The sequence below is a fragment of the Miniopterus natalensis genome, chromosome 8, assembly GCF_054644295.1.
Source record: "Miniopterus natalensis isolate mMinNat1 chromosome 8, mMinNat1.hap1, whole genome shotgun sequence".
NCBI lineage: Eukaryota > Metazoa > Chordata > Mammalia > Chiroptera > Miniopteridae > Miniopterus > Miniopterus natalensis.
Window position 1 is genome coordinate 42,142,256 of NC_142088.1, and position 20,657 is coordinate 42,162,912.

Below are 20,657 nucleotides of genomic sequence, written 5' to 3' on the forward strand. Positions count from 1 at the left end.
CAAGACACAAAATGGAACTAAACTTCCAGGCCTAGTCAGAAACAAGGCTACAGTGAAACAAGACCTAAGATTTGCTCAGCAAAATGATTACAACAAGCAAGACAACGTTGTACACCACGACGGGGCTGAAATGCAGGGCTGATGTCTCGTTCCTGGGCAGAGACCAACCTGAACTAGGGCCCCAGCTTCTCTCTAACTCTCCAAAATCTCATCTGTGAACCGATCCGTGAGTCGCTAGGACCTCTCCAGACACCAGCAAGCCGGCAGCCAAGAGCACGCAAAGCTCGAGTGACTCCTGTTTCTGGAGAACCAACAAATGGAAAGCCACAGGGAATTCGCCAGATAAAAAGAACATGTGTCGTAAATGCGGCATCTATCAGACTTTTAAGAGAAGCCCAGCAGCCTCCCGCCAAGTCCTAAGGCCGCGTAAGAAACTCAGGGTGTGGTTGGAAAATCTTGCCCCATCTTCTTTATCACAAAACTGACCCTGCCCTACTTCCTCCATCCATGCGCCCAACACACTTGCCCCAGAACCTTCCAAACCAAAGAGGCCTCCTGCACCAGCAGCCTCCAGGAACCTCCAAATTCCCGGTGAAACCTGACCTCCTAGTAAAGCCTCCCGCAAGGAAAGATCAAATGAGACCGGCTCAGCGGGGTCTTCCCGAGGGGACCGGGAGTTAACGTATTTATTTTCACGCTGCAACTGCTGATTGCTTTACATAGACATTTCATGCTGTAGCTCTGCATGGAGCTGACAAAAGTAACATTTTTATTAATATTGTAATTATTATAATTATTCTTTAACAAAGCTATTAAATAACCTGTACAAAGCCCGGCCCTGTCCTAACAAAAAACCCAGCACTACTTCAACTCTCCCAAGGTTCTTCCGCTCTAATTCAGCAGCGTTTCCTATATACAAGGCCAGCCCAAGGCAGTCCCCCAAAACTGCAGGTCTCCAGGACGGTGGGAATGGTCCAGAGCTTGAAACCACCCTTTCGTGACGCAGAGCTCCCAACCCTACCTCCCCTGCTGCTCCTGGGCACAGGGTCCCTGTCCACGGGCTGGGCCAGGGAGGCTAGGAGTTGGACAGGAAGGACGCGTGTCTCTGTCGGGTCTCCCCTCAGCCAGCTGCCCACAGGCCCCCGGAGGAGGTGCTGGGAGCATGAGGCGGGGAAGGCCTGGGTCGCCCCCCGGGTGGGCTCACAGGTCCCGCGGGTCCTCCCGTTTGACGCCGGCTTCGGCGCCTTTGAGCTTCTTGTTCTGGTGCGTCTTGACGTGCTTGGCGAGGTGGTCGCTGCGCATGAAGCGCTTGCCGCACTCGGGGCAGGCGAAGCGCTTCTCGCCCGTGTGAGTCCGCAGGTGCCGCTGCAGCTCGTCCGAGCGCGTGAAGCTCTTGCCGCAGAAGAGCCAGTTGCACACGAAGGGCCGCTCGCCCGTGTGCCAGCGCAGGTGCGCCTTCAGGTGCGACGTCTTGCCGTACACCTTGCCGCAGCCCGGCACGTGGCACACGTGCTGCTTCTTCTTGCCGGGCTCTGCCTCGGGGGTGCCGCCCGCCGCCTGGCAGTTGGGGCAGCGGCAGCGACGGCACCTCCTGGCCGTGGCCGCCAGGGGGGCCTTGGTCTGCAGCAGCGCGGCTATCTGGCTCTGGTACTGCGCAAAGTCCGACGGACCCAACACCAGGCCCCGCTGCAGGGCGGCGGCGGCTGCGGCGGCGGCGGCCGCCGCTGAGGCGGGGAAGCGGGGTGCGTGGGGCCCGCCGGCACAGGCGCCCGGCAGGCTGCCCCCCGGAACCCCGGAGGTCCCCGGACCGGTGCCCGCCTGCGGGATACTCCACCATGGGAGGTCGTCGGGGGCCGGGTTGGGGGACAGCTGGCGGCACGTGGGCGGCGGCGGCGGCGGCGGCGGCGGGGGCAGCAAGTTGGAGTAGCCGGGCGGCAGCGCGGCCTGGGCCGCGTAGGGCACGTAGGCAGGCGCGCAGCTGGCGGGCAGCGCAGCCATGCTGGAGGGCAGCATCTTGACCGGCGAGAACTCGTAGGGATACGAGGGGTCGGCAGGGGGGGTGAGCGGCAGCTCGTGCGCCGCCCCGAAGGACGGCTGGAGGTGCGTTTTCTGCGGCGTTAGCCCCAGGCTGGGGTGTGGGGGCGGCAGCGCGCCCGGAGAGTGCGCCGGCATGTCAGCGGTCCACGGGTGAAAAAGCCTGGAGGGCGAGCCCAGCGCCGGGTCGTAGGGCACCTGCAGGAAGTCCGGGGGCGCCGCAGCGCCCGGCTGGCCTATACGGCTACAGGTGGCGGCCAGCAGCGCCAGGGGTGAGTGCTTGCCCAGGTCCGGGGAGGCGCTGGGGGTGCGGTCCTGCATGGGCGGCGGAGGGGGGGCGGAGAAGACACAAAAGGTTAGCGCTCCAAGCGCGGTCTCCGGGCCAGCCCGCTACCCCCACGCCAGCTATTATACCGCCGCCCCTCCCCCGTCCCGCCGCCCCTCCCCTGCCACCGCACCCCACGCGCGCACCCACCACCAGTCCCGGGAAACTTTTGGTGCCTGCGCTACCTGCACGCGGAGCGCACGAGGGCTTCCTGTTAAACTACCGCACTCGGCTCAAAGAGACGCCACCCAGTCTTAGAGGAACCAGGCACAAGGTGGGAGGGGAGAGGGATCCGACCTGCGACTCCCGCAGCGCAGTCCGAAAGGGCCTGGAAACACCCACAGCCGGAATGCCCACACGCCCTCCTTCTAGCTTTTAAGCTGTTTCCACGCTACACTCGGGCTCCTCCCCCGTCCAACCCCGGCTGAAACCAGCAGGAGGGCCCAGCGGGGTGAGCTCGGGCCTCGTTCTCAGCCAGATGCGCCCCGGCACCACCTCCGGATCCGCGCGTCCCTACCCCAAAGGCCTCACTCTTGACATCAAGGTTAGGTGCGAAGTTGGCTTGGGCACCCCCAAGTCTGACTCCTGCGGCATCCACCGAGCAGGGCTCCCTTTGAGATTCAGGGCGCACAGAGTACCAGGACGATCGAGTCACGACCCTTCCCACCTTTCCCTCGCCGCCTCCGAGCCCAGCCCTGACCTGGAGGAAGGCCTGCAGCGAGTCGTTCCGGAGGACGGCAACCGCAGCCATGGCTACAGTTTGCGGGCGGTTGGCTGCCGAGCAGGGCGCAGCCGAGGCATGGAGACCCGAAGGCGAGGACTAGCGGCCGCCCAGAGTCCCCCGCCAGTGCCCGCCCCGCGCGCCGGGTCCCACCCCGCCCGCGCCCCTCGCCGCACCCTGCTCGCTCGCTCCGCGCGAGGTCTGAGCGCTTCAGGATCACCTCCAAGAATTTGATAAGGACTTTGCTGGGCCGCCAGCCAGTCAGAGGGAAGATTTATGGCTTTGAAGTTTGCCGCTACCCAATCATCAAAGAATAGCGGCTCTTTCAGAAGCGAAAGCAAATCCTTTGAATCCACAAAGCTCCTATGGTGTGTTTGTTGGTCTGGATAAAAGAACTGATTATTAGGGGGGATGGGAAGGGAGGAGATAAAGGCGGGACAATTAATGAAGTAATCACTATGTGGGAAATGTATATACACAAATAATTGGATTTTCCTGATCAAAGGGGGCCTTGCCGCCTGGAGACCCGCACTTGGTTGCTTGAGACAATCTATCCCCTTCCCCCAACTCCCTTGCAATTAAAGATTTGCACCGAGGCAGCTCCCAAAGTGACAAAGTGCCTTTGTTATCTCCAGAGAAATCTGCCCTCGCCTTCCAAGCTCGGACTTTGAGACGGAGATGAGGGTAATTCTCTCCTCCGGCACTTACACAACTCACGCCGGAACAGGGCGCGCACCGCGCGCACCGCGGCCCCGAGGGGATTCCCGGGGCGGGGCGTGGGCCGCCCTCCGCCCCGCCCGCCGCGTGCGCCCTCGCCGGTCCCGACCGAGCCTCGCGCTAGGCTGCGACCCGGGGCGGGGCCGGGCGGCCCTCCCGGGCGGCTGTGGGTGGCGCGCACGCTTCAGGGCCGCCCGCCTGGCGAGCGACTGGGGCTCTCTCGTGAGGCTCCTACTGGTGGCCTGGAAGTTTTCTCCCGCCGCAACTTTTGCAAATAGCCTGGGAAAAACACCGGTGCCCTGTTCACCCCCAGAGGCGAGCTTGGCAGGACATCCAGAGCAGCCCTGCACTTAGAGTCGAGAGAAGAAAGGCTGTTGTCTAGCTCTTTGCTGTCGGGGCCTGCAGCCCTGGACCCCGAGGAAGGAGGCTGGTGCCGTTAGGGCCCCCCGGAAACCCCAGCAGCGCCGGCAGTTTCAACCCTGAGGCCCGCAGGCGAGCGCGCGCTCCTGCAAGTCGCACAGACGGAACAGGGAGACACTCGAAAAAAAGTAACGCGAGGCCGAGGAAGCCTTTTGTTGTTGAACTACAATAGTACGTATCAGGACCAATAGTCCTCTAATCGGAAAGAAAAGTCAATTAAAACGGTGGTTCTCATCATCTGTGGAAAGGAAAGGAAGTTCTTCTGGAGCGGGGCGTGCTTCGCTTGGGTCAGGGAAATGCTCACCAGGGTGTGTGTCCGTCCCGCCCCCTCTCCGCCCGCAAACCGTCGCTGGCCCCCGACGTGTGGCCGAAGAGGAACAGTGGGCCACCTGCCTCCCTCTGGCCAAGAGTGCAAAGCAGGGCCTGCGGGGCTGTTCCGACACCCGGACCTCCTCTCCGAGCCGGGGCGGGGCGGGGGGTGGGGAGAGGCGGGCCCCGCGGGGATGGGGAGCCGGGATACCAGCGCACGTGGGCCTCCGGTGCTGGCGGACCCCGCAGCACTCAGGCCTTCCCGCAGACAGGATGCCCTCTCTCCCAGGCCGAGGGCGGTACAGGGATCTTCGGAGCCATCTGGTGCGAGGCCTTCCTGCCCCCCCCCCCCCCCCCCCCCGGGACCGCACTGGGGCGGGACTGACGTGAGAGGGTGGCCAGGGCGACCTAACTCCCTACGGGCTTCTATTGGTGCCCTCTGCATTTACCAAGGGGTCGGGACACTATGCAGTCAGGCCCACGTCTCCCCACGCCCAGGGCCCGTGTGCGAAATAGAAACATCTGGTCTGATCTGAGACGACTGGGCTGCAAGTGGCCCAAATACTACGAGTACTTTGCACACCCCGTCGCACACATCCCTTCTCTCCAACAAGCTGTCACCCCGGAGAACTTTGAGAAGTGACCACACAGTTCGGTGTTTCGGTCTGGGTGCTGATGATGGGGTCCCGGTGCTCCGGGAGCCGAGAAGGGGAGGGGACTTAATGTTTTGATGCGAGGCCCGGCAGACCTACCCCTTTCCATGCCGGGCCCAGGGTGTCGAGATCCCGAGAAGCCTGGGACCAGAAGGAGCCCTTTCCCGGATGCAAGTCAGAGGCCAGGGAGTCCTGTGGGGCACTGCGGAGCCCGCACCTGGTCCCCGAGTGTGTTTCCTTTCGCAGCCCTTTCAGCTCTTCCACACCCGCTGTCCCCAGGAGGCTGGGCCAAGCAGGCTGCAAGGCTTTCTCTCTTGCAGAACCTGTTCGCTTCTTTAACAAAAAGGCAAGAAAGGCCGGTCCACATCTCCTTGGTTGTTACAGGAGAGAACTTTTTCTCTGAGATGCCCCCGCTTAGCCAATTAAACCAGCACCAGTGAGCAGCAGGAGAGACAGTGGTGGCTTAGTGGTTAAGAGCTCGGATTCTGAAAATCTGAACCCAGATTTCCACTTTGTAGTTGGTAACTTTGACAAGCAAGCGAGTCAGTCTCTTTGTGCCTCAGTTTCCCAATGTGTAAAATGGGGGTTATAGTACTGCTCACCTGTAGAGTGCTTGCAGGCTCAAAAGACGACGTGATATATGCAAAGTCTTTAGGTCAGTGCCGGGACAACGCACGTTAGGCTCTCTCTTGAGTGCTGGAAATCCTCGCTCTTGGCCACGTTGTCTGCGTTTGTGAAAACCCGCCAGGATTCCAGCGCGAGCTGAAGTTTGGAGACACTAACTGCTGTTTAGCTTCCCTCCCTTTGCATTCGGTGCTCCTGAAAAACTTATTCTTAATGAAGTAATGTTCGCAGCGACCATTAAAAATGCAATGCCGGGAGATCAAAGTACAATATTTATTTTAGAAATTTGTTGTAATCACCAAGAGATACAGGTATCAAGGCCAAATGTCATTTGCGTTACACAAATCCCGGCGCCTGGGAAGAGCTCGTGGCTGCTCTGCCTTCGCGTAAAAAGACATCAAAGACCAAGCGCGCTGCAAAAGTGCTCAGCGGGGAGGGAGGGAGCCCGGGAGGGCCCCGCGCGCTCCGACTGCGCCGGGGGCTGCGAGGGCGGGGGTCAGTTCAAAGAGAGATCCGTTGGGGCGCGAGTTCGCGGGAGGGAAGATTTAACGGGCTTTCTTTTGTCGGTGGGTGTGTCCGCGCACCGGAGGACCCGGGAACTCCTCCGTGGCCCTGCAGCCCCGGAGCGGAGGTTCGAGTGGGATAGTGGGCGAGGGGATCAGCGAACGCGGAGCAGACGTTAACCGCGGCCCTGCGGGGAGGCTGAGCACCAGCTTCCCCGCGGCCGCTGCGCTGCAGAGCTGCACCCCAAGCCTCCCCCCAGCAGCAGGGGTCTGGGTGGGGAGTCTGCCTTTTCCTCGCGCGCGGGCGGCGGGGGCCGACTGGATGCCCCTGCAAGAAGGCGCGGGTAGATGACCCCGGAGAGGCACTCGCGCGGTGGGTGGACCTGCTCTGCGCGCGCAGGCATCCACTCCAGAAAGAAAGGAAAAAAAACCATCCAAACTGGGGGGGGGGGGGGATGTTTGCTGAGAACTCTGGGGTTGCTACTTCCCGACAGAGCCTGGTACCTTGCCTCAGGCATTTTCTTGCAGCAACCAGGGAATTTTTGCCTCTGGAATCAATCCGGTAAACGATCTCCATTTGGTTTTGTTTCAGTCTTCACGTTATTTAGGTCATTTCAACTTATTCTTAGTTCACTGGATCTTTACATCAGGGTGATGCTTACGTGCCCAGATCTCGATCTCACCCCCTCTCTGACAAACCTCAGCCTTCCTTGTTAAGTAGGCAGATGCCTACGAGTCGTTGCTTTATTAAGGTGCTGGTAGGAGAGGGGGCAGGATTTTCCTCGTGATAACGGGGCACTGGGTCGCAGGAGGATGCCTGCTCCCAGTATTCTGAGAGCAGTCACTGGGCAGCCCTTTGAAGTCTTACTAGAGCAGAAAGCTCCTATTGTCTTCAGCTCTCAACATGGAAGGGATCAAACTTTGCCTCTTCAATGCGAAAGATTTTTTTTTTAATGGTGGGGGTGGGGGGAGGGGTTGCAGTCTCATACTCTCTAAGTTAACTTTGAGATTTGGAGCTCTCTTGCAGCTTAAGCTGCAGACCCAATGGCAGATGTCCTAAACAGGGGCTCAATCGTTAATAGGCCCAGTGTGTTCAGTGGCAAAAAAATGACAATACTGGGATCTTTGTAAAACACTGGCTTAGTTTTGGAACGTTTCCTCCACTGGAAAACTGGAGTTAATTTTAAGCTTAAACCTCAAAAATCGAATAAATATAGAATGGATGTAGGAGTGGAATTCTAGATCTAGGAGGATCTTTTATCTCATCCCAATTGGATTCCCCCATTTGATGGCAGGAGGAAACAGCATTTGCATGAAATGTGTCATGCTTGCACAGTGCTGTGAACTTCAGTAGCTGTTCAATAACTGCTCATCGTTGCTGGGTGGTTGGGTGGAATTCTGTGTACCACTGTCATTTGCACCATGATTGTTTGGTGCAACAGAGCACACAAATGCAGCAGGGACTCAGGAGCATATTGGTGAGAGCTGGAGGAGTTAAGGGAGCTTTTCAAGGGGCTGGGGCTTGGAGGAGCCTTTAAGGACCCACGTGAATTGTAATGGAGTCCATAGAAAGGAAGATGATGGAGGAGGGAAAGGTCAGCAAGGAAAGGGAACTCCTCTTTCAGTGAGGAGCTGTATAAACATGGAAAATAAAGTTTTACATCTTTAATTTGCTAGTGTAGGCAGGGCGGGGGCCACATTACAGAAGTCAGGGAGAGGAGGTTGGCCCTGATGCTTTAGGTAGTAAGAATTTATTGTAGGCTCCAGAGCAGGTGAATTACAGGAATTCAATTCCATTTCTTGATTTTTTTTTTTTTTTTTTTCTCTTGAGAGCTTGGAAGGATAGACGCAGATGCAGTCATCTAGGTGTGAGATGGCGAAGGCTTAGGTTGGGAACTGGCCTGGTAATGAAAGTGTGACAGATGTTTTAAAGGGAAAAGAGCAAAACTTGATGACAAGCTGGAATGAGAGATAAAGCAAAAGGAAAAATAAAAAATCTCTCTTTTGACAAATGGTGGTGGGACTATAGGATATCCACATGTAAAAGAATGATGTTGGACATCTTCCTTACACTATACATAAAAATTAACTCTGAGTGGATCATAGAGTTAAATTCTAAAACTCATACAAGAAAACATAGGAATAAATTTTCATGACCTTGGGTTAGGCAAAGCCTTCTTAAATACACCAAGAGCACAAGTGACAAAAGAAAAAAAAAAGAGAACTTAATAAAAATTTAAAACATTGTGCTTTAAAGGATAATATCAAGAAAGTGAAAAGACAACCCACAGAATGGGTGAAAATATTTGCAAATTATGTATCTAATTAGAGACATGTCCATAATATATAAAGAACACAACAATAAAAAGACAACTAACCCAATTAAAAATAGGCAAAGGATTTGACTATACATTTCTCTAAAGAAGATATACAAAAGGCAAATAAACACATGAAAAGGTCCTCAACATCATTAGCCATCATTGAAATACAAATCAAAATTGCAATGAGATACTAATTCACACCTTCCAGGATGGCTATGATGAAAAAGATAATAACAAGTATTGGCAAAGATGTAGTGAAATTGAAACTCTTATGTAATGCTGGTAAGAATGTGAATAGTGCAGCCACTTTGAAAAATAATTTGGTAGTTCTCAAAATGTCAAACATTGAGTTATAATTCTAGTTCTATGTATATATTAAAGATAATTGAAAACATATGTCCACACAAAAACTTGTACATAAATGTTCATAGTAGCATTATTCATAAATGCCAGAAGGTAGAAACAACCCAAAGTCCATCAACTGATAAATGGATAAACAAAATGTGTTACATATTACATTTATACAATGGAATATTATTCAGCTGTAAAAAGAAATAAAATACTGTAAAATAACTGTTACAACATGGATAAATTTTGAAAACATAATACTACCTGTGATCTTTTGTGACATGGTTTCTAAGTAAAAGAAACCATGTCACAAAAGATCACAGGTAGTATGTTTCTATTAATATAAAATGTCAAATGACAAATCCAGAGACAGAAAGTAGATTAGTGGTTGCCAGGGGATGTGGAGAGGGTAGAGTAGGGAATGGCTGCTAATGAGTACAGGTTTGTTTGTTTGTTTGTTTGTTTATTTATGAGTGGGGATGAAATATTCTAAAACTGATTTGATGATGGTTGCACAGCTTTGTGGCTACACCAAAAACCACATTAAATGGATTAATTGCATGATACATGATTATATCTCAATAGAGCTCTTAAAAAAAGATCTAAAGGACTCTGAGGTTTTAGCCTGTGAGGCAGCAAGAATGGTTCAGTTGATGACAAAAGTGGGAGAAGAAGGAAAGGAGACAATTTGGAGTTAAGCAGAAGTCCTGAATTCAGTTTGGGGCTGTTGAGTCTAAGATGTGGGCTGGAAATGCTTGCAGAAAGCTGGCAGTGTGAGCGGTGGGCAGTGCAAGTGAGCAACAGGGCTAAAAATGAGGACTTATGAACCTTTGGTAAGTAGTGATATCTGAATAAGTGAGCTCATGGGTGTGAGTGGAAATCAAGCAGTTAGAAAGAAGCTACAACAGAACTGGGGTTGGGGGAACCACAATTAGAAGATGGACAGAGGGCGAAGAGCCATCAAAGCAGCCAAAGGAAAAGAGTTGGAGAGGTCAGAAGGAACAAAAAAGTGGAGGTGAGAGAGTGGTCAAGACCACTGATGGGCATGTCCAAGCCGGGGGGGGGGGGATAGGAAACAGGAAGTCCATTTACTTCAGGAGAAGCTTTGAGGGCCCAGCTTCAGAACTGAGGTGGGGCCAGGAAGCAGGCCATGAGTTTAGAAGCAGCTAGAACAGATAGCAGGGACAGGGCAAAAGTGTTTTGTGGTTTTAGGATGTGGCAAAAAGGAAGTGTTAGGAAAGGGGGTGGTTGGTAGAAACGGGGGCTTTGCTTCAGTGGTGGGAAGGCTTCCTCTAGTGAGGAGAGGAATTTCTTCTTTCCTGGCAGAGAGAAACAAGCAGGTATAACTGCAGGAGAGAACTTCTGACAAGGGTGATCCCAAACGAAGCTCAAGGGGGAAACTTCTTTTTTATTTATGTATTTGAAAGTACAGGATGAAGTCATTGCTGAGAGTGAGAGCTCCCCCCCCCCCCCCCAAAAGTGCAGTCGGGAACTGTTTGCAGATCAGGATGCTTGTATCTGCTTGTGCCAGGCTTGTCCTACGTGTTTTACTTGATCACTTTCGAGCCTCACACACTTCAGTCCTGCCTTCTGTCCACTCCGCAGGCATTTGGACTTCCTCAGACAAGAATGTGGCCCCTTTCCTTACCTTCTTTGTCTTGTAAGAAGAGGACAGCCCTCATGTCCTGCTGTGCAGCTGTCAAGTGGGGCAGAAGGAGGAATCTTGAAGTGCCTCCATGGGAGGGAGGTCCTCAAATAAATATGCTCGTGGGGTCATATGAAATTTCTTTCAACAGCACTGCCATGGATATGAGTAATCTTTAAGCACAGGCAAAGCCCCCTTACAAAAGGTATATCTTAGGAGAAGGTAGTGCCAACCTTCCTTTATTCAGCATATCTTTTCCTATTTAGTTTATCCATTAATATTCATGTTCAAAATGACCCTGTGTTTTGGTTTGTGACAAGAACCACTTGATGTCAGAAGAAATAAAGGCAGAGAGGAGTCCAAGGACTGAAGGTCATGTCAGGGGCCTGAAGGGCTCAAGGTACCATTTTGTGGTTTCATCTTTCATCTTTCTTCCTAGGCACAAGGAACCAAATCTTTACTGAGTGCAGAGACATCTGCCCAGGTGAGCACAGGTCCCTGAGATAAAGAAGGTATCCCCTTGTCCTTGGAGATTTTGGATTCCAGTGCTGAGGAAGAGAGAGAGAGAGATCATAGGGGAGCCAGGGTTGGGTCACAGAATCATGGCGGGGGGGACATTGAGGGGTGATGAAGGAAGTGAGGTAGCTTCCTGAGATCACACAATATGATGAAAGGACGGAGTCTTGCACACATTATTTCTATAGTACTGTAGGGAACATGAGTATTGAAAGGAAAGATTCTCCATGTCCTGTTACCTATTTGTGGTGGCATCCCTTAAAAGAGATGAAACTGATAAATCTTTCTTTTAAGCTAAACAATAATCTTACATGTATAGATTTCTGGAAATTTGATTTGGATATAGCAATAAAATTAAAATGTGCATTAATATATAGGAAAATTACTTTGAATGCAAGCCTAATAAAGATCCTGTGTGTATATCAAGAAGGGGAAATAAACTCTGGACCCTCAGTTCCCAACTCTCCAAGTTCAGTACCCTTGGATGGAGGGGGGTGGAGTTGGCTAATTTAGGCTGGAGAAGGGAGTGCTGGGGAGGTCAGTTTTGCATCACGGGCTGCTCTGGTTTGCTTGTAGTAGCCTGTTGGGCGGCCATAGCTTTTGCCCTGTCTGTTCACACACAGGTCTTACATTCAGCCATATGACTGTGGCTGGAGGACCATGATGTTGCTGCCAATCACAACACTATGGGATCTCACCAAGTCTCCCACTAACCTTATTTTATAGATGGGGAAAATGTAGCACAGAGAGTTTAAGTAATTTGCCCAAGATCTTGCCTCTTGTTATTGGAATTGAATCCAGGTAATGTTACTCCAGGAAACCTTTTAACCATCACAGCGGATTCCCTGAGTGGAAGCAAATCTTTTTCTATTACTGAAAAAACAATTAAATGTGTATGTGGGTATGCAGTGATGTTAAATAAGAAGTCTGGAATAATTTATTGGCCACATTACAGGTTGTATTTATCTTGTGGTAAAAAATGCCAGTCCCATGTGAGGGGTTTGCTATCTGTTTTACCCAAGGAGAAAGGGGGGCTCTTGCCGTAAGGATTATAGTCCTGATCCAAGACTTTTTCTTTCACTCCTGTAGTACTTTTCTCCCCCCTTACCCTTACCCCAAGCCACCAGTACACAAAATCAGCTAGTTACCTTGGAGGTTTTAAGGCTCCAATTTTAAGGAAATAGGTAAATATTAGCCCAGTATCTTTAAGGATCCAGTTGAGGACAGACTAACACAAATGTCATATCTCTGCATGTCCCCAGTTTCATCTAAAATGTCACCTTTACTTCTCTAGTATTGGCAAGAGTCTCACCCATGGGTCTTTTTGTCTTGAGAAACGCTGCTCTTGGGGGGGGGGGGGCGGTTCTAGGATCATGGTTTACTTTCCAGTTGGAACTGTTTTTTTATACTGTGTCTTCTTCTGCGGAATCACTCAGACTCAAATGCTCCCTTTCAGGGGACCAGCAGTGATCTTCCTCTCCATTTGCTCTATTTTCCCTCTCTAACCTATTATGGCTGCTCCCTGAAATCCTTCTCATTAGTTATTTTTCTAAGGTTCTCTGAGGTGGCTGCTGCCAGGGGTTCCAAGACCTATACCAGGGCCTCTTGCCTACTGTGTCGGTCAGGATTCAGTAACAGTGAGCAGAAGCAGAAAGGGATTTGTCACAAGACATTCAATGTCTTACAGATCTCTAGAGTGGGAGAAGCAAAGTCTCAGCTGAGCTTTTAGGAATGACTCCCAAAGCCACACTACAAGAGAACCACTGTACCCCCTGAGATCAGGAGGCTGTGGAATCAGAAAGCTGCTTGCCTACTGGGAAGCCACCATGGCATCTGCCCAGCTTCAGAATCATGCCACTTCCACCGTGTTCCCTGCCTCTTGGTAACTGTGTATATAGTAGTCCCCCCTTATCTGTAGGGGAAATGTTTCAAGACCCCCAGTGGATACCTGAAACCACAGGTAGTACCAAACCCAATAAATACTACGTATAAATACTATACATACATACCTATAATAAAATTACATTTATAAATTAGGCACAGTAAGACATTAACAACAATAACCAGCAATAAAATAATTATAACAATATACTGTAATAAAAGTTATGTGGATGTGATTTCTCTCAAAATATTTACTGTACTGTACTCACCTTTTTACTTAAAGAAGCACTTTACTGCTTTTCTTTGCTTTATCTGAATTGCCAGCTATGACTACTCTTGAGCTTTGGGGCCATTATTAAGTAAAATAAGGGTAACCTAAATACAATTACTGTGGTACAACAGTCAATCTGATAACTGAGACGGCTGCTAAATTACTAACATGTGGGGAGCGTATACAGTGTGGATACACAGGACAAAAGGATGATTCACGTCTGCTTGGGACAGAGTGAGACAGCATAAGACTTTATCATGCTATTCAGAATGGCTCAAAAATTAAAATTTATGAATTGTTTATTTCTGGAATTTTCCATTTAATATTTAGGACCATAGTTAACCACAGGTAACTAAAACTGGGAAAAGCAAAACCATGGAAATGGGGCTACGACATTAGGACCTCCGTTGCAGCCATCATAAAAAAAACAAATGTACCATAATTGTGCTTATTAGTAGGGACAGCAGAAGCACAGTTCCTGCCTCACAGTTGTTTACTTCTGCCTTTCAAATTTGGTATGCTGCATCTGATTGGCACAATCTGAATCATATATTTGGAATCCTAGCTGCAAGAGAGTCTGAAAAATATAGCTTTCAGTTCTCTAGCCTAGAAAGACATTTGAGTAGCTACTGAATGAGCCAATCCAAACAGTGCTACACTTGCTGATTATGAAATTGGTTCACTTGAATTCCTGATTCCCATTCCTAGACCCCCATTTCTTATCTATAGAATTCCCCAAAGACTGATATGCCTTTTTTTTTCCTCATTAAAGACACTAATTTTGGTGCCAGCTACAGTGGGTTATGTCAATCAATATTTATTGAATTCCTACCACATGCAATCTCTTGATTATCTCCGTCACCCCTGACTCCCAAATCTGTCTCCAGCTTTAACTTTGACCTATCTTTAGAGCTCCAGCCCTGAATTACTAACTGCCTCCTTGATATCTCCTCAAGAATGTCCCACCAGATCTCCAAAATAAATATATCCCCAGGAGACAGCCCCCTTTCCCTCTTTCCAAACCAACTCATCTTTCCTAGATTTCTGATTGGCAATTTTTAAATTGGTTCAGGTTGACACTCATCTGGGTTTCCTCCTTTATTTCCCCTTCCATCATTGCTAGTTCTAATTCCGCGCTGTCAACCAATTCTTACTTTTCCTTTCTTTTCCCACCTCCATTTTCCTGGTTGAAGCCTTCATTATCTCTCAACTCCCATATTATGGCCTTTGCAGCAGACTGTATTTTCCAGAGATTGATCCTAACAATATCTCTCATGCCACAATCTGGCTGGCCTAGTGACTCACTTATAATCAATAGAATGCAGCAGAAGTGACTTCTGAGGCTAGGTCAGTAAAGGCCAAATAGCTTCCACCTGGTTCCCTTGGAATGCTCACTCTCCAGATGCTTCCCAGTCACACCCCCTCTTGAAAACCATCTGCGAGAAGCCCAAGCCACATAAGAGGCTAACTATAGATGCTCTGGTCAACAGTTCCAGCTGCAGCCAGCGTTTGAGTCATCCCAGCCCAGGAGCCAACATGTGGGTAAAGAAGCCCCAGGGTGATTCCAACCCCAGCTGTTTGAGTCACCCTAGCTGAGGTGCCAGACATCATGGAGCAGACATAATCCACCCTCTCTGCTCTGTCCAAATTCTTGACCCAGAAAACCCATGAGCACAATGAAATGACTGCTGTTTAATTCCACTATGTGTAGGGTGGTTCGTTATACAACAACAGGTAATCAAAACAGCCATCACATCCATACTGCACATTATCTCATGATTACCTTTCTAAAACACCGAGCAGCTTATATTTTTATCATGCTTGAATCCTTAAGGGTCTCCCCACTGAATATGGAATTAATAAGTGTATATTCTCCAGACTTGCATTCAAGATACCACATAGTTTTGAATTTTCCCACCTTACCTTCCACTTTAACCCGCTACCCACTTTTAATACCAATCTCACCAGATAGCAGATCTTCACTTAGCCATGCCTGAAGCTTTCCCACCTCCATGAACTTACACAAGCACTGGCTTTTGCTTGGAATTTTAATTTTCAATTTCTATCAAACTCCTACCTATCCTTCCTTAAAGCCCATCTCAAATCTCACATCCTCTAAGACTGTGCTGTCCAATATGATAGCAAAAGCCACCTGTGGCTATTTACATTTAAACTAATTAAACTGAAAATTCAATTCCTCAGTCTCACTAGCCACATTTCAGTGTTCAGTAGCCACATCCTACTGGAGAGTGCTACTCTAAGAAGCTCTCTTAGCTTTCCTGTTTCCAATTAATCTCCTTTCCCACAGAATCTTAAACTGCAATTTTGATGTGAATGGTAATTTGAAGGTCATGTAATCTAATGCCATAAAATTACAGATACATATATATATATTTTATTATTCTAGTGTATTGCTCTGTAAAAGGTAGGTGGACTCAAAAATTTACTATGTTGCAAGGAAGCATGCACACTAAGGGGTTTGGGTTAAATGACTTAGGAACTTTTCTAGTAAAATATTCAACAAACGACATGAATCATATGTCTTTATCAATATATAATCTCCTGGGAGAGCTATTTCTCAAATCACAAATTATTTGAGAGGAGGGTCTTTTGAGAGGGGCATCTCAGTGTAGTCCTTCTCTATCTCTCCAGCAGCTAACTATTCTAGGGATTTAATTATTTTGAAGTGGTGTGTGTGTGTGTGTGTGTGTGTGTGTGTGTGTGTGTGTGTGTATTTGGTCACAAAGTATGCCAGTTTTTACCCAGCCCTCTAGACCTCTTAATCTATTTACATGCCAGGTCCACATACCATCCAGCCAAAGATAAATTTCCTTCTCATTGTCTCTTCTCTGACCAAGAAGGACAGGGGAATAGCCAGCTCCCAGATTGATACAATTCCATTCAGTTTAAGGAAAGGTTATTACCAGTCCCCCAAATTATTAAGTTCATACAAACAAAATACATAAAACTAAACCCTAAAATCGTATCCTGTGCAATAAGACTACATGATGTGTATGCATTAGAGAGAGAGAGAGATTTTAAAGTCAACCACCTAAGTTTTCTCTTGTACAATAAAGTGCAGTTATTAAGCATGTGGTAGATTCACTGTGTTCATGAACATAGCCATCTACAAGCCCCATTAAAGGGAGAAGCTTTGATGATATTTATATATGACAGGTTAACAGTGTTTATTGTTATCATTTCCCTTCACTCATAACCATACAGTAAAACTCCTATTAAACCTAGGAAATTTTTGAGGTTAATATTTACTTAATATAAACATTCTGTTTTAAATATAAAACCTGGACTCTGTACCAGCAGCACTTTTTTAGTTACTCAATAACTTTACTTTTATCTGGCAGTAATAAGTGGGAATTTATTTACCTGCTGCTGGAATAGATGCTTAAAACTAGGGCATTGCTGCCTGGTTTTGGATTCAATGACTTTTGAATACCTATGGGCTACTTTAACTTAGCTGTCCCTTTAGAATAATTAGTTTACCCATAAAAGCAATATTTTATGCTTATTTAGTTAGGATAGGTTTTTAAGACGCAGAAAGCATTAATTTTTCTTGTTACTTAGAAAGGTGCACCCTGGCTGGGCAGCTCAGTTGGTTAGAGCGTCATCCCAATAAGTCAAGGTTGAGGGTTTGATCCCCTGTCCGGGCACATACAAGAAGCAACCAGTGAATGAGTAAATAAGTGGAACAACAAACCAATGGTTCTCTCTAAAATCAATCAATATAAATAAATTTTAAAAAAGAAAAGTGCCCTCAGTTGTCAGTATTATTTGAAGCACTTTAGATAAATGCCTTTGGGGTAGCGGCAAAGCAAAACCCCAGCCTGAGGCATCTCAGTGAGGCCCTAGGCAGGTAGGTCACCCTCCCCCACTCCAATTCCCTGACTCTGGTGTGCCCACAGAAGGAAGGGGCTTTGTCTTTCTTTATCAGGGAGCATCTGCTAAGTGGGTGGGGTCCAGGACTCTCATCCTAGCACCAGGAGAGGGTTTTAATAACTTCTACGCCATTTGCCATAATGATGGTGTTACTCTTCAGACCTCAATAACTTAAGAATATGATGGTTTAAATTTAAATCTAAAAGGAAAGGCTATATAAAATACCTGTGCGTTTTGTTCTTCTCTAACCTAATTAATAATTGACAAAAAATATACATTGGTCTGCTCTGTTGGCATAATATGAAGAATTAACACCATTTTCTTACAAAAGCAGTACAGAGAAACATGGAGCTCTTTAACTTTTCTATTTTGATTACAAAACAACAGGAAGTCCAGCTCCTGTGTATGCACACAGGCATAGCTGTGTGACCCTGGGCAAAGCTTTTGACTTCTCTGGGCCTCATTTTCTTCATTTTGCTTCTGCTCATAGGATCATAAAATTTTAGGATAGAGACTGGCCTTGAAATCCAATCTATTATTTTATAAATGTGGAAGCAGAGGCTAGAGAAGTTAAATGACTCATGCAAGGTCACCCAGCAGGTTAACGTTGGAGTCTGGAACAGAACTCAGGCTTTCGGGACTCTCAGCACAGGAGATGGGGATGTCATTTCCTGACATTCTAAAAGAAGGGATACAAGGTTTAAATTGCATTAGGTAGGCGGGAAGGTAGCATCGGTTGTGTTGGAAAACAAAGTGTGCACCTGGGAATGTGGAAGGAGGAGCAGGGCAGTGAAATGGGAGAAAGGGAGGAGTGAGGGGAGAGAGAAAAGAGGGAGAGGGGAGGGAAAGAGAGGAGCCAGATGGGAACTCCATGATGGTGAAAGAGCCAGGCTTTAAAGAGGCTAGGGAATAATAACTGCCAATGCCTCTGCCCTAGAGCAGCTAAATCAGGTTGCCTTCAGGCCCACCTTCTCCAGTCACTGAGTTTAATGAAAAGTCAGGGAGTCCTCTATCGTCCCCACCTGTCTACTGATGCTTGAAATGCTTGAGAACAGGCTGGAATTCTTAAACTGCAAATATATAGTTACCGTAACACGTTGACTGACACTCTGCCTATTAAAGTATAATCAACCAACCCTTCAACAAGTGATTTCATCAGAAACTTCCTTGTTGGGGGGGAGCAAACAGAGCAGATGTTTTGCTGGGATTGCTAAAAAGGGGAGAATTAATGCAGGAGAGGAGAAAGGGGAAGCCCGGAGCGGGAACACCTGTGCTCTCTGCCTGGCTGCGGCCCCACTTGCCTGCAGTTGCTGTGGGCCTGGATATCTGGAGGCAGAACTGCCTTGACCAGAACAACATGACTGTGGACCCAGAGGTTCACATGATTTATGAAGATTTTACTTTTTCAACCCAGTTAATTCCTTTCACAAGGAAGCTTTATCACGGACAATTCATAAACAGCAGTATTAGGCAACATGTGCTACAGAGTATGTGTTTTACAGACACCCAGAATGGATTCGTGAACACCCCTGAGGAATTCTAATTTGATGTATCTTTATCTTGAGTCTTTGTTTCTCACTAATTCTTCAAAGACTTGCAGAGGAGGGCAGAAGCCACCTTTATGGTGGACACAATTTTCTCTCTCTCCTGTGTTCCTGGCTGACTCTAAAGCTATCAGGCTCATTTCCATATCAAACAAAGAGAAGGCAGGAAAAACTCCCCTGATCGGCATAAAAAGATACATTACTGGAGATTGTCTAAGAATTTGTTTTTATGGCCAAAATTAGCAAATTATTCACAGTAATAGGTGAGTTGGATGACAATAATATTTAAGAGAACAAAGCAGCTCATCAGGACTCCAACCCCAAATCCGCCCCAAGGCGGGTCCCCAGCTGCCGGAACATCTCTGCACACAGACAGCCAGGAGGCTATGAAAGAGAAGAGGGGGCAGCCAGGAAGTCTGCCACTTACCCAGATGCAGCTACCAGAAAATGCATTCCAGGACTCTCCACTCTTGCAGCTGCCCAGGAGGCTCTGTGGGTGGCCCCTGTGTTAATGTGGGGGCACACGTGGCTCCCATCTCGCTAGTGGTCCCAGGGAAACTGGGGAGCTTCAGACCCTCAATATCTATTTCCTTTTTTGACTTGAAACTCTTTTGGAGGTTTTGGAGTCTTTCAGCAGAAACCTGAGCTGCCAGCTGCCAAGCATAAGCGCTTGATTTCTTGACCTGCACTTAATCAATACCAATTTAATAACCTCTTTGAAAATGTTAACGTACACAGGGCTGCAAGGTGGTGAAAACATGCTTGGCACCTTTCTGTATTAGATCTGTCCCAGAGACAGTTTATCACATGGTAAATCAGTGTTGGCCATCTGGGACTCAGCGACCCTTCCTATGAGACCATGGTAATGATTAAATAGACAAGGTCTTGAAACTGGACCTGGTAACTGGGGCCTCTAGTAGGGGAAGGAAGTCTTAATGTAGGACCTGGGATCCATCTGTGGGCATCTGGGCTCAGACTGCAGAGGTAACATCAGCAAGGAGCCCGGCCAAATAAGCAAATTGGGAACTTAATGCTGCTGCTTGCTGGTTACTCCCTCTGCTTCAGGACATCCTTCCCTCTCCTCATAAATAGTGAGCATTTGTCTGGTGTTGTGGGCTCTCAGGGACATGTTCTCTGCCAGGTGACAGCTAGAGAATCTCATAAACTTCTTCTTACATTCTTTTTGGGACCCTTGAAGACAATAGCTCAACTCAAAAGAGTGCCTCCGAGGGTAGGATTCCAGGTACAGGCTCAGAGGCACTCAGCTCTGGCAGCTTTTCAAATATACTAATACACTAATTAAATCAGAATCTGTGAGGCCCAGGAATCAGCATTTAAAAAACTTTCAATTTTGAAATACAGATTCATAAAAAGTTGTAAAAACGAGTACAGAGATGCCCCGTGGACCCTTTATCCAGTTTCCCCAATGCTTACATAACGATAGTCCATAAGACCAGGAAACTGACATTGGTACAATGTGTGTGTATAGATCTACGTCATTTTATCACGTGTAGATTTGTGTGACCACAACAATCACGATACAGAACTATTTCATCATCAAAAGGCTCCTTTCTGGTACCTGTTATAGTCCCACCCAGCCCTCACACCTAACCATCCCTAAGCCCCCACAACCACTAATCTGTTCTTCACCTAATTCTGTTATTTTACATAACATTTTGAAAATGTTATAGAAAAGGAATTGTACAGTATGTGACTTCCTGAGATTGACATTTTTCACTCAGCATATGCCCTTGAAGGCTGTTCAAGTTGTTTGTGCATCAGGAGTCTGTTCCTGCCCTGGCCGGTTTGGCTCAGTGGTTAGAGTGTCAGCCGGAGGACTGAAGGGTCCAGGGTTCAATTCTGGTCAAGGGCAGGTACCTTGTTTGCAGGCTCGATTCCTGCCCCGGTTGGGGGGCATGCGTGAGGCAACC

General features: G+C 48.4%; 1 protein-coding gene across 1 annotated transcript; it reads right to left on the bottom strand.

Annotated features, from left to right (window-relative positions):
* Positions 1–651: 651 nt before the first annotated feature.
* On the bottom strand, positions 652–3,202 carry SP5 (Sp5 transcription factor). Its single transcript, XM_087819420.1, has 2 exons — positions 3,060–3,202; positions 652–2,349 (listed from the first exon to the last, which is right to left on the bottom strand). Exons 1-2 carry the CDS (start codon positions 3,108–3,110, stop codon positions 1,201–1,203), a joined length of 1,200 nt encoding a protein of 399 aa, XP_087675546.1. The 5' UTR covers positions 3,111–3,202; the 3' UTR covers positions 652–1,200.
* Positions 3,203–20,657: the final 17,455 nt, after the last annotated feature.

Coding starts and splice junctions, on each gene's coding strand:
- SP5 (XM_087819420.1), bottom strand. CDS start 3,110: ATGGCTGCGGTTGCCGTCCTCCGGAACGACTCGCTGCAGGCCTTCCTC. Junction 2,350..3,059: donor CGCTGCAGGCCTTCCTCCAG/GTCAGGGCTGGG, acceptor CCGCCCATGCAG/GACCGCACCCCCAGCGCCTC.